Source organism: Carcharodon carcharias, chromosome 9 (assembly GCF_017639515.1).
Source record: "Carcharodon carcharias isolate sCarCar2 chromosome 9, sCarCar2.pri, whole genome shotgun sequence".
NCBI classification, from domain to species: Eukaryota; Metazoa; Chordata; class Chondrichthyes; order Lamniformes; family Lamnidae; genus Carcharodon; species Carcharodon carcharias.
Window position 1 is genome coordinate 130,364,093 of NC_054475.1, and position 12,414 is coordinate 130,376,506.

Sequence of the window (12,414 nt, forward strand, 5' to 3'; positions counted from 1 at the left end):
GCAGCAGTTCTTCTACTTCTTTGCCAGTGACCATGGCATCTGAGGCTGCCATGGCACTGGCCGCTCCCTCCCAGATGGGGCCAGCACAGACTCCACTGGCCAGAGGATGAGCGCCAAGGTCATCAAGGCCAACAGGGCAGCAGAGTCAGCAGGCTGTCTCCAATGCCTGTACCAGCGAGGGGGAAGCATGTAGGCATGGCACCCTTAAATGTAAATTTAAAGCACCCGAAGCACAATACGTGCCTATCACCAGTGATATTTTGTTCCCTCATTTTGCTTTGAGTTTTTTAATGGTATGACAAACAACACCGGTTCATGTTTAGTTCAGCAATCTGTAACATGAAACATTAGATTTGATTTTGTGCTATTGGTCTAAGTATGCTTCATTTGTTCTGTTGGTGCAGGGTAGGCCCTAATGGACGTGTGTCTCTTGAAACTTTATTGCACAGGCACTGAGTGTATGTTGGTGGCCAAGGAAATGGTTCTGTCAGGGATCAAATATGGAGCCTGCAGCCCTGGCATGTGTTGGTGGTTCTTATTTTGTGGCCTAGCTGAAGGAGCATTGGATCAAAGTGTCCCAGAGGTCCCTGCCTCCCTGGAGGTTACCCAGGTCTGCCTCCATGCCCTCAGCTTTCTCCTTACTCTGCTCATGCTCGAACCCACTACTGGACTCATCATCTGTGGCCTGTGCAGCTGCGTCAACACCCTTTTCCTCCACTGGGTCCCCCCCTTGCCAGTGCCAGATTGCGGAGAGTGCAGCATGCAACCACTATCAGCGACACTCACTCTGGGGGTTATTGTAGTGCGCCCCCTGAACGGCCCAGGCATCGGAAGTGCATCTTGAGAAGACCTTTAGTTCTCTCTACCACTGCCCTTGTGGAGGCGTGACTTCTGTTGTACTGGTGCTCGGCCTCTGTTCTTGGGTGGTGGAGAGGCGTCATGAGCCACCTTTTCAGGGGATAGCCCTTGTCACCCAGCAGCCATCCATCCAGTCTGGCTAGAGCACTGAAAAGCCTCGGCACCTGGGATTGCTTGGGATATAAGCATCATGGGAGCTGCCAGGGTACCTTGCAGAGACTTTCTGAATCAGCATCCTGTGGTCACACACTATCTGCACGTTAATGGAATGGAATCCCTTACTGTTGATGAAGGCACCCGGCTGACCCGCTGGCGCCTTGATGGTCACGTGTGCATTCAATTTCACCCTGGACATGGGGGAAGCCAGCAATCGCTGCAAAGCCTCTGGTTCACTCAGCCTGGCTGGCCTCATCCGTATAGTTAAAAATAAAGGTCAGTACCTGCCTGAACAGAGCTTCTGTCACCAGCTTGAAGCAACTGTGGACAGCTGATTGGGACACTCCACACAGATTCCCCACTGATTTCTGGAAAGAGCCAGAGGCATAGAAGTTGAAAGCCACCGTGACCTTCACAGCCACTGGCATGGGGTGTCCACCCACACAGTCAGAGCTGATCTCAGGGCCAATCCTCTGACAAATGAAGTTACCATTGCTCTGGAGAGGCAGAGCCTCTGCGGCACTGCACCTCGAACATACTGAGGTAGCTGCAATGCTGCCTGTAAACCCTGGCAGCGGGATAGTGGCGTCTTCCACCTTGGATTTCCTGCTGGCCCTGTCCCACTGCCATGCCTGCGCCTCTTCTCCCACAGGTCCCTCCTTGCATGCTGCTTGGGACACCTGGCCTCCTCTCCCTTCTGCCCCTCTCTTCCTCCTCCTCAGAGGTCTCTCCAGCAGAGACCACAATCCCCATTATCAGGGTAATGGAAGGCTGTCTGTTACCTAGAAGGGCCATTACAGTCTGAATCCTCTGGGAGCCTGAAAGACAACGAGTCCTGAAATGAAGCCTAAAAATGCTCTGAATGAAGCTCTGAAGTGAGGTGAAACTGTCCGGTTCAAATAAGAAACCAGCAGCATACGATCTCCAAAACTCCTCATTACTCACAGCAACGATGCTGCTGACCCTTCTTATCCCACCTGTGGATGAGCTTTTGCAAATTGTGGCCCGCCCGCCTGCCTTTTTTGCCTGTGTGACGGCTGAAAAATTGTACGGGCTATGTAAAATCACCCACAATTGGTGTGTCAAGGGTCTTAACTGACCTCTTAATTAATGGCGGGTACGCCTGTTTCCTGCGTACTCCTGCCGAGCGAAATATCGCAAGAGTGTGCTTTGATGTCGGGACGCTCGGCTGACGTCAACGTACGGTATTTCACCTCGACTGGGTCGGGCGCACGCCTGTCCACCCAGCGAAAAATTCTGCCCCAAGGGAAGGATTTAGTGTTGCACTGTAGTTTCCAACCCACAGGCAACAAAGTCAGATGCAAGCCATCTCCACTCCAGCTAGTTGCCCCGCAGCTACTTAACACCCGGTGGGGCATTAATTGCAGAGCGTTTCACCCCCACTTGGAGAGGAAATCCCGGCTGTGAGAGCCAACAGCCAATCAAATAACCAGCTACTCTTTGGTCCAGTGGCACCACCTGTAGCTGTGAATACTGCTGGGACTGCATCCAGTCCCCAATGGAGATCTTCAGTGGAGCCAGATGGGGAGGTAAGTTCTGGGGGTTTTTGGTGGGGCCAGGTTAGGAGGCTCTGACAAAGCGGAGGGGGAGTGGGGGGGGGGGGGCGGGGTTGCAGTTAATGTGGGTGCGCAACCATGGCAGGAGGGGAGTACCATCGGTGGGAGGGGAATGGGGAAATCTTGTGGGGAGGCCCAGGGTGGCTGTCAGGGCAGTATCCCCCTTTCCTGCCAACAGCCCAAGGAGTGGACCTGGTGGGCTTCAAACTCAATGCCAGCCTCTACCCGCTGTGGCAAAAATTGCAGCGGTGGCAGGAAGAGACCCTTAAGTGGCCAATAATTGGCACAAGGGCAAATGATCTGCCAGGTGCCTCCCCCATTGCACGTAAAATTGCAGTAGGGTAGGGGCGGGTGGGTAAGTGCCAGAAACGGCACCCACGCCATTATACTCAATTTTATGCCCCCTTTGCACCTGCAAACCTGCCCCCAGGACAGCGTAAAACTCAGAAAAAGAGGGTGAACAGACAGTTTCGATTTAACTGCTTCATTCAGAAACGGTTGAATGTGTGAAACAGACTGCCCTTTCCTAGCCTAATTCCAATCCCCTCCTCCACACCTGTAGTCCATGGGATAGTGAAAGTTTCTGTTCAGATTCAGTGTGGACGGTACAGACCCAGCTATGAACACTGATGGATTCACAAACCTTTTAGGGGAGGAGGAGAAAATCGCATTTTCCTTTTAGAATTATTATTCTTATCATGGTAAAGGATGTTACAAAAACAAAAAATGCTGGAAAAACTCAGCAGGTCTGACAGCATCTGTGGAGAGAAAGACTGTCCAAGGAGTTAGAAGAGTCTAGCTCTGATGAAGAGTCATATGGACTCGAAACATTAACTCTGTCTTTCTCTCCACAGATGCTGTCAGACCTGCTGGGTTTTTCCAGTATTTTTTGTTTTTGTTTCAGATTTCAAGCATCCACAGTAATTTGCCTTTATCTAAGGATGTTACTGATGGGAATTGAAACACTTTCCATTTTATGCCTCAGGGTTAAACTTCTTCAACAGGCCAACCTATCTTAAGGAAGCACAGGTTAGTCACAGCGTAAAATCCCCTCCAATTTGGCCCAAAAGTGACTCACAGCCCCAGATTCAGTAGAATACTCCCCTGCATCAGCATATCATTTCCCCCCCTTTCTCACACCAGACAACCTGTGGGCCCTCAGAATGAAATTGACAACGTAGCCTTGTCTTGTGCTGAAATCAGACCAATTTTTTTGCTTTGCCTAGATCTACCAGGAACTAGATTGAATGCTCAGAATGATTTAACATGGAATCTATCAAGCCAAAAAAGGAGACTTTAAGGAATTTTCTTAATTCACACTAACCGTAACCATTGGAAACGTATACCAAAAATTTATATGTGTAACCCGTACAATTCCAGGACCATTTAAATTAATGGTTAGAAAATTGGGCATAGTGCATAAAAAGCTTTCTTCCAGGAACATGAAGTCAGAACATTATTCCTTTTTATCCTGTCAGTCTGGGTTGCAAGTAAACCCAAGATCCAGGGGTAACAGTCCAATGTATTTACCAGCCTCTGGCATCATCCTAGCATCTTTAACTTCAGGAAGCAGAATTATGGAAAGACACCCTAGCAAGTTCTCTCTTCCTCACCTGTGTTCCCAGATTTATCTTCTGAAGATGGCTCTTTCCAGAGGGAGATAACGCTCTTCACTGTGATGTCCTGACCTTTACCTGGTGCTCTTGTAGGATTCTTTTCTTTCAGCGTTGGTCTTGTGTTTGGATCTGGATGGAAGGGAGATGGAAATTACTGACTGCACCAGCTGTTTGGTACTGTAGTGTCTGGATCAGTGCAGAGTTGTTGGTTAACATCAAGGTGTCAAATGTAAAGACTGAGGCAGCAGCACATAGTATCAGTGCTGAGCTGAAAAGCAGTAAGCCTTTGATTCTGGCAATGCCAATACTGAGATAGGGGTGGGAAATTTGAAAGGAATGTCTGCTGATGCTCACTGGGCAAAGTGTTTTCACAACTTTTTAACTGGTCAAGAAGTTGCCTGGTTGCATGAAGGAGTGGAACAAGGACAAGGACACTGCCAAAAGTAAAAAGGGTTATGTAAAACCAATGATTTGGAAAATTGGTGATGCACTAGCCTTTCATCATGTGGACCTGAGTTCCAACCTAGTACAGGCATGTATTAGTACTTTGTAAACTGTGTAACTAACCAGTGCATTCTAGTGTGAACAATTTGACCGCGCACTTTAGTAAAAGCAATCTAACCTCCATGATCCAACGCAATTTTTCAGTCTCATGAACTGCCCTCAAATTCTTACCGTCTCTGCCTACTTTCCACAGCAGGTAGACCAGCTGAAGTTCTTGAGAGTTCTGAGCTATTTTCATAACTAGACTGCATTTTAATATCACTTGCAGCTCACTGGTCAAGGAATGCGGAATTCCAGAAGATCCAACGCTGAGAAGAACAAGTTTTATCTTCAAGGGTAGGGGGAGGTAATCATAGGGGTTGCAGGGACAGGCCTGACACCAGCTGAATTATTTCTGTGGCACCAAGAGGAGCATGAGTTCCCTCAACATCAATGTAGCATCAGAGTGAGTATGGCACCAAAGAGTACTAGCAAAACTGAGGTTAATAGGAAACCCACAGTGACTGGGATCATGCTTGACCAAAAGTAAGAAGCAAGGCTGTCAGAATCCCATCTATATTCCAATCATTCAGTCCAAAGACCCCAGTGCAAAAGTTTCTCTGTATGATGTCGCTGACCCAATCATCTTCAACTGTTTCATCAATGACCTTCCCTTCACCATTAAGCGAGGACTAGGCTGCTCCTGATGATTCTACAGTGTTCATTTCCATTATTGAAGAATCTCATGTCAGTCGACAAATCCAGCTAAGCCTGACCAGCAGCTGTTAGCATTCATACCATATAAGTAACCGGTAATGACCATCTCTAATAATGGTCAACCACCTCTTACCGATCTTCAGTGGCACCACTGAATCAGTGTATCAACAGTCTAAGAGTAACAACTGACTGGAGGCTTAACCTGCCACATCAATGCCATGATTACAAAAAGAGCAGACTCAGTGTGCTCTATGAAGAGTGGCTCACTTTCTGACCTCTCAAAATTTCTCCACCAACTACATGGCTCAAATCAAGAATTTAGTGGAATACTCACTACTCAGCTAGATGGGTGCAGCTATGAGAACAGTCAAGAAGATCAATATAATCCAGTACAAAGTAGCTTGCTTGATTGGCATCTCTTTCACTGGACTCAATATCCACCCACTCCACCACCACTGAACTGTGGCAAGGCTATGTATTATCCATAGGATGCACAGCAGCAACTCACTAAGCTGACTTGGAGAGCATTTCTTGACCATATGCACCTACCAACGAGAGGATTAATAGAAGCAATGACACAGGGGCCTGTAAGTCACACATCCTGATCTGAATATATATAGCTACTCTTTTATCATTGCTAGGTCAAGCTTTCAGGAATCCCTTTTTCAATGCTTTCATGAGAAAAGCATCAGCAGAAGGGCTGCAGCAATTTAAGCAGGCCAAACACCAACTTCTGAGGGTAATTAAAGATAAGCAGTAGATGCAGCCTTGTCACAAGAACAAACATTTAAAGATGACCAATGACCAGTTCTCTGCTTTGGTAGTACTGGTGAATGGCCCTGGGTTTTGACAATACTCAGAATGTCCTGAAGTCTGGCAGCACAACAGCAGGCTATTGTGATTTGTCCCTTTGATCCAGCATAAGTATGAGAAAAACTTGGGAATTAGCAGAACAGTCAGGATGGAATTTGTGATTTGTTTCACTGGGACACTTCTTGGGTCTGGATGCAGTGAGGGTAGCAGAAGGCAAATGCTGGAGTCATCATGACTTTGAGAGGATTACTTTGTAACTTTCTCAGAAATTTCTGCAAACGTTAAATTTTCTGTTTAGTGATTGGTTCCTGGAAGTGTATCTCTGCCTCTGTGCATGTTCTCTCTCTGTGATCAGAATGTATTAGCATAGGCTGATAATCAGGTAACAACTGGGGCCTTCTTTATTTGCTTTCAAAATTCACATTCCCGCCCACCCCCGCCCCTGCCCGCAGTCCCGTCCCCAACACAAATTAAGGAGGAAGAGGAAACACATATTTAGCTAGGGTCACAGTGTGTTACAATTAGCCACCATACCCTTGGGTTAACAAAGGGAAAAACAGGTAGGCTCCCTGCTCCTGTAATTGCTATCCCGAAATCCCTGCTGGAAAGTGCATAGAGATTTGAGCAGGGTGTTAGGCAGTAGTTAATACCCATGGAACTGCGTCCCAGCAAGGCGAAATGAAACCAAAACGTTTCTAAAGCTCACACTCTAAAAGGTACTGAGGAGCCACTGAACTCTGACTTCAGATTGCATTCTCATTTGATTTAAATTTGTACCGGAATATCATCAGCATTTCACCCTCAGCATTAATGTGAATACTGAATCCAGGGTTGCAAACTGAAATCATATAAAGTCCTTTCTGGATCTGGCACATTGATGGAGCAATTAAACTGAGTATCTGGCAGGCAGAGTAAAATCAGCCATTTTGATTCAGGATAAATTGTTGAAATAGCATTTTAAAAGGTAGGCAGGCACAGTAATATGAAGATATATAGCAAAGTGATATGCAGAAAAATAGACAAATTCACAATCAATGATAGGCAGAGGCACAAATGGAAATATGGAGACACAATCATACAGACATGAAAAAGACAGGTGGACAAACAGATAGACAAAGACATCTGCATAGCAACACACAGGCACATACAAAAATTGCAATAAATGGACTGTCAGGCAAAAAAGTCAGTTGCATCTGGACAGGTAGACAAAAACAAATCAGATACATACAGACATCATACACAGGCATAAATAGGATCCCAGAAATTAGGTGCGTGCACGTGAATGCGTTGTCAAAGATTGTAGTAACACTAAAGCATTGATCCAACAATGGTACTGCACAGGATAACTTTCTGTTTTTGGTAATTCTAGGATTCTACACAGAATAAAACTCAATGCTCAGCTTTTGGACCCAACTCTGAATGTTTTGTGTGTGTGTGTGCGCGCATGACGGGGGTGGGTGGCAGAAGTGGGGAGGGGAAATAGAAAGACTCAGGCATTCCTCTTCATTTAGCAATCATGCCCTGGTATACCAACTCTACAGTTTACATAAGCATTTCCCAGCACACCAAATCCGAAATTAGTACTGTAGTTTGGGACCTCAAAGCTGAGAGGGGACCTGTTGTCGTTTTAACAAATCATATTGCAGACAACTGTGATTTTAGTTACACATTTCAGGAACATACCACGAGGTTAGGTTAGAGATTCACTGTTTACCTTGTCCAACTTTCATAACTATCTTCATGGATCGAGTTTTGCATACTCCACCGTTTCTGTTCTCCAAACCTTCGTATGACCCATTGGAAGTAGCTGCAAGAAAGGAGAAACTCAACATTCAGTGATTTGGTACAGATAAAGACTGACATGTACAAGAGATAATAGAGAATCAGAATGATTTTTCATAGTGAATTACTCTGAAATGTTACAAAGGTAAGTAACTGTCTTGTGGCAGCAATTTTCCACAAACTGCAATGAGACAAATGAGCAGCTGACCCATTTCTTGATTGCACTGCTTGAGGGAGCGTACTAGCCAGATCTCCTTCAGGAGAAAAAAAATTAACAAATTGAGGAAGGGGTCCTCAGAACCTGCGTTCATTTATCTTACCCTCTTGTCCATTCATGACACTTAAACACTGCAGTCCAGGGTGTGACATACAAACTCTCCGATTTCCTTACTGACCAGAATTTATTAAATAAATTTGCTTAACAATCGCCAACAAATCAACCACAGCCAAGGTTATCAGTTGATGCTTTCCGTGGTTTCTGCTAGCTGGATTTACATCAAAAAACCAAGCTTGGCATCACGTAACTACTGCTTCTTGATTTCCCATGACTCCCACCTTACTGCTTTCAATGTTGGTGGTGTCCTGCACTGTGGTCTTTGGCTGATTTTCTCAGTATGAGGTCTTATTTTTCCTCAACACAGGAACAATCTTATTATTTCTCGCATCAATAAGTTATTGTTCCCAGCTGTAGGCGGGTGCATTGCGTACAGACTGGAGTATGGTGAGATGGGGTCAGGTCTCATCCCACTGCAGGGGATGCTGCTGCTTGTAGCAACTCCTACCAGGAGATCTGTTGCCATGGTATGTCACGTTCATCTGTCTTCCGCCATCAAGGCATGATGAGGGGTAAAGTGGGTGAATAAAGCAAAAACCATAAGATTGTCGAGAGACAGGTGAGAGAAGTGAAAGAAGCAAAAGTGAGAACCAGCACGAGAGCATGCATATGCACAAACCATGAGGAAAGTGCTGCTAAAGTTGCTAACCTGCACCATTGCCATTAGCTATTATTAAATTATGTTCTAAATTCATAAACGTGTTTGGAATTTTGACTAGAAGTTGTTGAAGGCTTTTGCATCCGCTGAGGTTTTATGTAGGTTGATCATTGGTGTATAAGCACAGCATTTTTTTTTTAAACTGACATTTGGGCCTTGCCAAGTTCTTAACAAAGAAACAAGGAGAAAATTACCTTCTCCTCAAATTGAGGAGTTAGAAGTGCAAGTTAGAGTTGAAAAGGCATATTTTTTCACATGACTACATTTTTAGTTTTTCTGGTTGTTTTAGGTCTGCTTGAATTGTTAAATCTGTTTAGACTGACATTTTTCACATTTAATACCAAATACAGAATCTTCCCTCACCCCTAATTTAGAAGGATAAACCTCTATTCAAATTTGAATACCTTACTTTGTTAAGGATAACGTTGCTAACTTTGCTAAGAGCAATTAAATGGGGGAAAGCCAACTTCAATGTGGTAAGAACGGATCTGGGCCGAATAAATTAGAGTCAACGGTTGGCAGGAGGAACAGTTGCTTAACAATGGACTACCTTCAAAGAAGAGGTATTTCAGGCACAGTCATGGCATGTTCCCTCGAAAGGAACATTAGGAAAAACAAAGCCAGAGCTATCTGGATGACAGAGATAGAAATTGAGATAAAGAAGAAAAAGTGTGCTTATGACAGATAGCAGGTAGAAACTACAACTGAGAAACAGGCTGAATACAGAATGTTCAGAGGAAAGGTGAAAATACAAATAAGAGAAGCAAAGAGGGAGTATGAAAAGAGACTGGCAGCTAACATAAAAGGGAATTCTAAAGGTATATAAGTAGTAAAAGGATGGTAAAGGAGGGGTAGGGTTGATTAGGGACCAAAAAGGGCATTTATGCATGGAGGCAGAGGACATAACTGAAATATTAAATGAATTCTTTGCATCTGGCTTTACCAAGGAAGAAGATGCTACCCAGGCCAGGGTGAAAGAGGAGGTAATTCAGACATTAGAAGGATATAAAGTTGATAAGGAGCTGGTATTGGATAGGCTGCCTACATCTAAAGTGGATAAGACATCAAGACCAGATGAGATGCACCCAAGGATACTGAGGGAAGCGAGAGTGGAAATTGTGGTCTTCCCTGGACTCAGGATGGTGCCAGAGGACTGGAGAATTGCAAATGTTATACCTTTGTTCCAAAAAGGGTGAGTGTAAGGATAAGCCAAGCAATTACAAGCCAGTCAGTTTAACTTTGGTGTTGGGGAAACTTTTAGAAACAATAATATTGGACAAAATTAAATGTCACATGGAACAAATGTGGTTAATTAAAGAAAGCAAACACAGATTTCTCAAGGAAAAATCATGTTTAACGAATTTGCTGGAGATTTTTGAAGAGGTAACAGAGAGGAGTGATGCTGTTGATATGATGTACCTGGGCTTCCAAAAGGTATTTGGTACAGTGCCACACAACAGACTTGTGAGCAACGTTATAGCTCATGAAATAAAAGGGACAGTAGCAACATGGATATGGAATTGGTTGAGTGACAGGAAACAGAGGGGCTTGAGGAAGGTTTGTAGTGGAGTTCCCTAGGGGTCAGTTTTGGGACCCTTACTTTTCCTGATTTACATTAATGACCTAAACCTTGGTGCTCAGGGCGCAATTTTAAAGTTTGCTAATGATACAAAACTTGGGAGCATGGTGAACTGTGGGGAGGATAGTGTAAAATTTAAAAGGGCATAGAGAAATTGGTGGAATGGGTGGACAGGTGGAAGATAAGTTCAATGCGGAGAAGTCTGAAATGATTCATTTTGGCAGGATGAACATGGAGAGGCAGCATTACATAAAGGGTACAACTCTAAAGGCAGTGCAAGAGCAGAGGGACCTGGGTGTATATGTGCATAGGTCATTGAAGGTGGTAGGACAGGTTGGGAGAGCAATTAATAACGCATGTAGTATCCAAGGCTTTATTAATATGGGCGAAGAGCAAGGAGGTTATGTTGAACTTGTACAAACACTAGTTCGGCCTCAGCTGGAGTACTGCTTCCAGTTTTGAGCTCCACATTTTAGGAAGGATGTGAAGGCATTGGATAGAGTGCAGAAAAGATTCACAAGAATGGTTCTAGGGATGAGGAACTTCAGAAATGAAGAGAGAGTGGAGAAGCTAGAAATGCTTTCCTTGGGAAAAAGAAGGCTGAGAGGAGTTTTGGTAGAGGTACTTAAAAGCATGAGGGGACTGGATAGAGTAGATAGGGAGAAACTGTTCCCACTCGTGAAAGCATCGAGAACAAGAGGGCACAGATTTAAAGTCATTGGGAAAAGAAGCAAAAGCAACATGAGGAAAAGCGTTTTCACACGGCGAGTGGTTAGGGTCTGGAATGCACTGCCTAAGTGTGTGGTGGAGGGAAGTTCAATTGAAGCGTTTAAAAGGGAATTAAACTGTTATCTGAAAAGGAAGAATGTGCAGTGTTACGGGGAGAAGGCAGGAGAATGGCATTAAGTGAGTTACTCATTCAGAGAGCCAGTGCAGACATGATGGGCCAAATGGCCTCCTCTGTGCTGTAACAAATCTGTGATTCTGTGAAGGAGGGTTAGCATTTGAAGCTGTTGCAAAGTGAGTAATGATTATCTGTTTATCAGACATTGCATATAATTTTGATGAAAGTAACCACACGTGTGCATTATTAGAGTTGGATAAGGTGGTTGGGTGGGGGGGGGAGGGAAGTAAACATACTCAGTTGTTTAGATTTAAATTCTCCTTATTGCTCTAGAGTAGATTTTGTGCCACTTCAGACAAATGGAACAGATGATTTTTAAATTGTTCAAAATGTGTGTAAAGTTAAGACTGATAAAGCTATTTCAACTGAACTTGCTATAGATGTGGTGACTGATACAGTAGGAAGGGGAGCTGGGAGGCTTTGGGACACAATCCTACACCTCCACCAGAATGTTAGCCTCTGGCAGCAGATTCTGATTGCTCTAGAAGGGGAAAATTAAATCAGAGACACAAGTTAGGGGCAAGACTGTGACTGATAACAGATGTGCAGATGAGTCTAATTATATATGGGGAACCATACATGCTTGGTCTGATAAATGGCAGTTGCTAGAAACGGCAATTGCCACTGGTAGCCATTGCTCAGTCAAACATAAATACCGCAAAGGATAAGAAGCATGCCATATTTGACAACAATGGGAGATGGTTTCCAAATGGCTACCTGAATGAGGTGTCACCATATAAGTAAAAATGAGGAGGAGTGAAACCTGAATAACTTCTCAAATAACCTTATTATCTGGAAAAGGGAACTTGCTAGTGCAGATAGCCAAGGGGACATTAAACCTTGGGAGAAATTTTCCAAAGTATTAAGACCATACACTCTTGCCTACTAGTCCAGGTAATAGTTTTCCACGGAAACTCTAGCTATAAAGCAACAGCCC

At 44.4% G+C, this 12,414-nt stretch overlaps 1 protein-coding gene across 2 annotated transcripts in view; it reads right to left on the reverse strand.

Moving 5' to 3' along the window:
* Nucleotides 1-12,414, reverse strand: part of efnb1 (ephrin-B1) — a 229,906-nt gene that overhangs the window by 13,944 nt on the left and 203,548 nt on the right. The window contains exons 3-4 of one of the 2 annotated variants that reach the window (XM_041195081.1): nucleotides 7,935-8,027; nucleotides 4,205-4,336 (exon numbers count right to left, since the gene is read on the reverse strand). In XM_041195081.1, the coding sequence (XP_041051015.1) occupies nucleotides 4,205-4,336; nucleotides 7,935-8,027 (225 nt within the window). The remainder of the gene's footprint in view (nucleotides 1-4,204; nucleotides 4,337-7,934; nucleotides 8,028-12,414) is intronic. The other variant, XM_041195082.1, reaches the window with a different exon arrangement.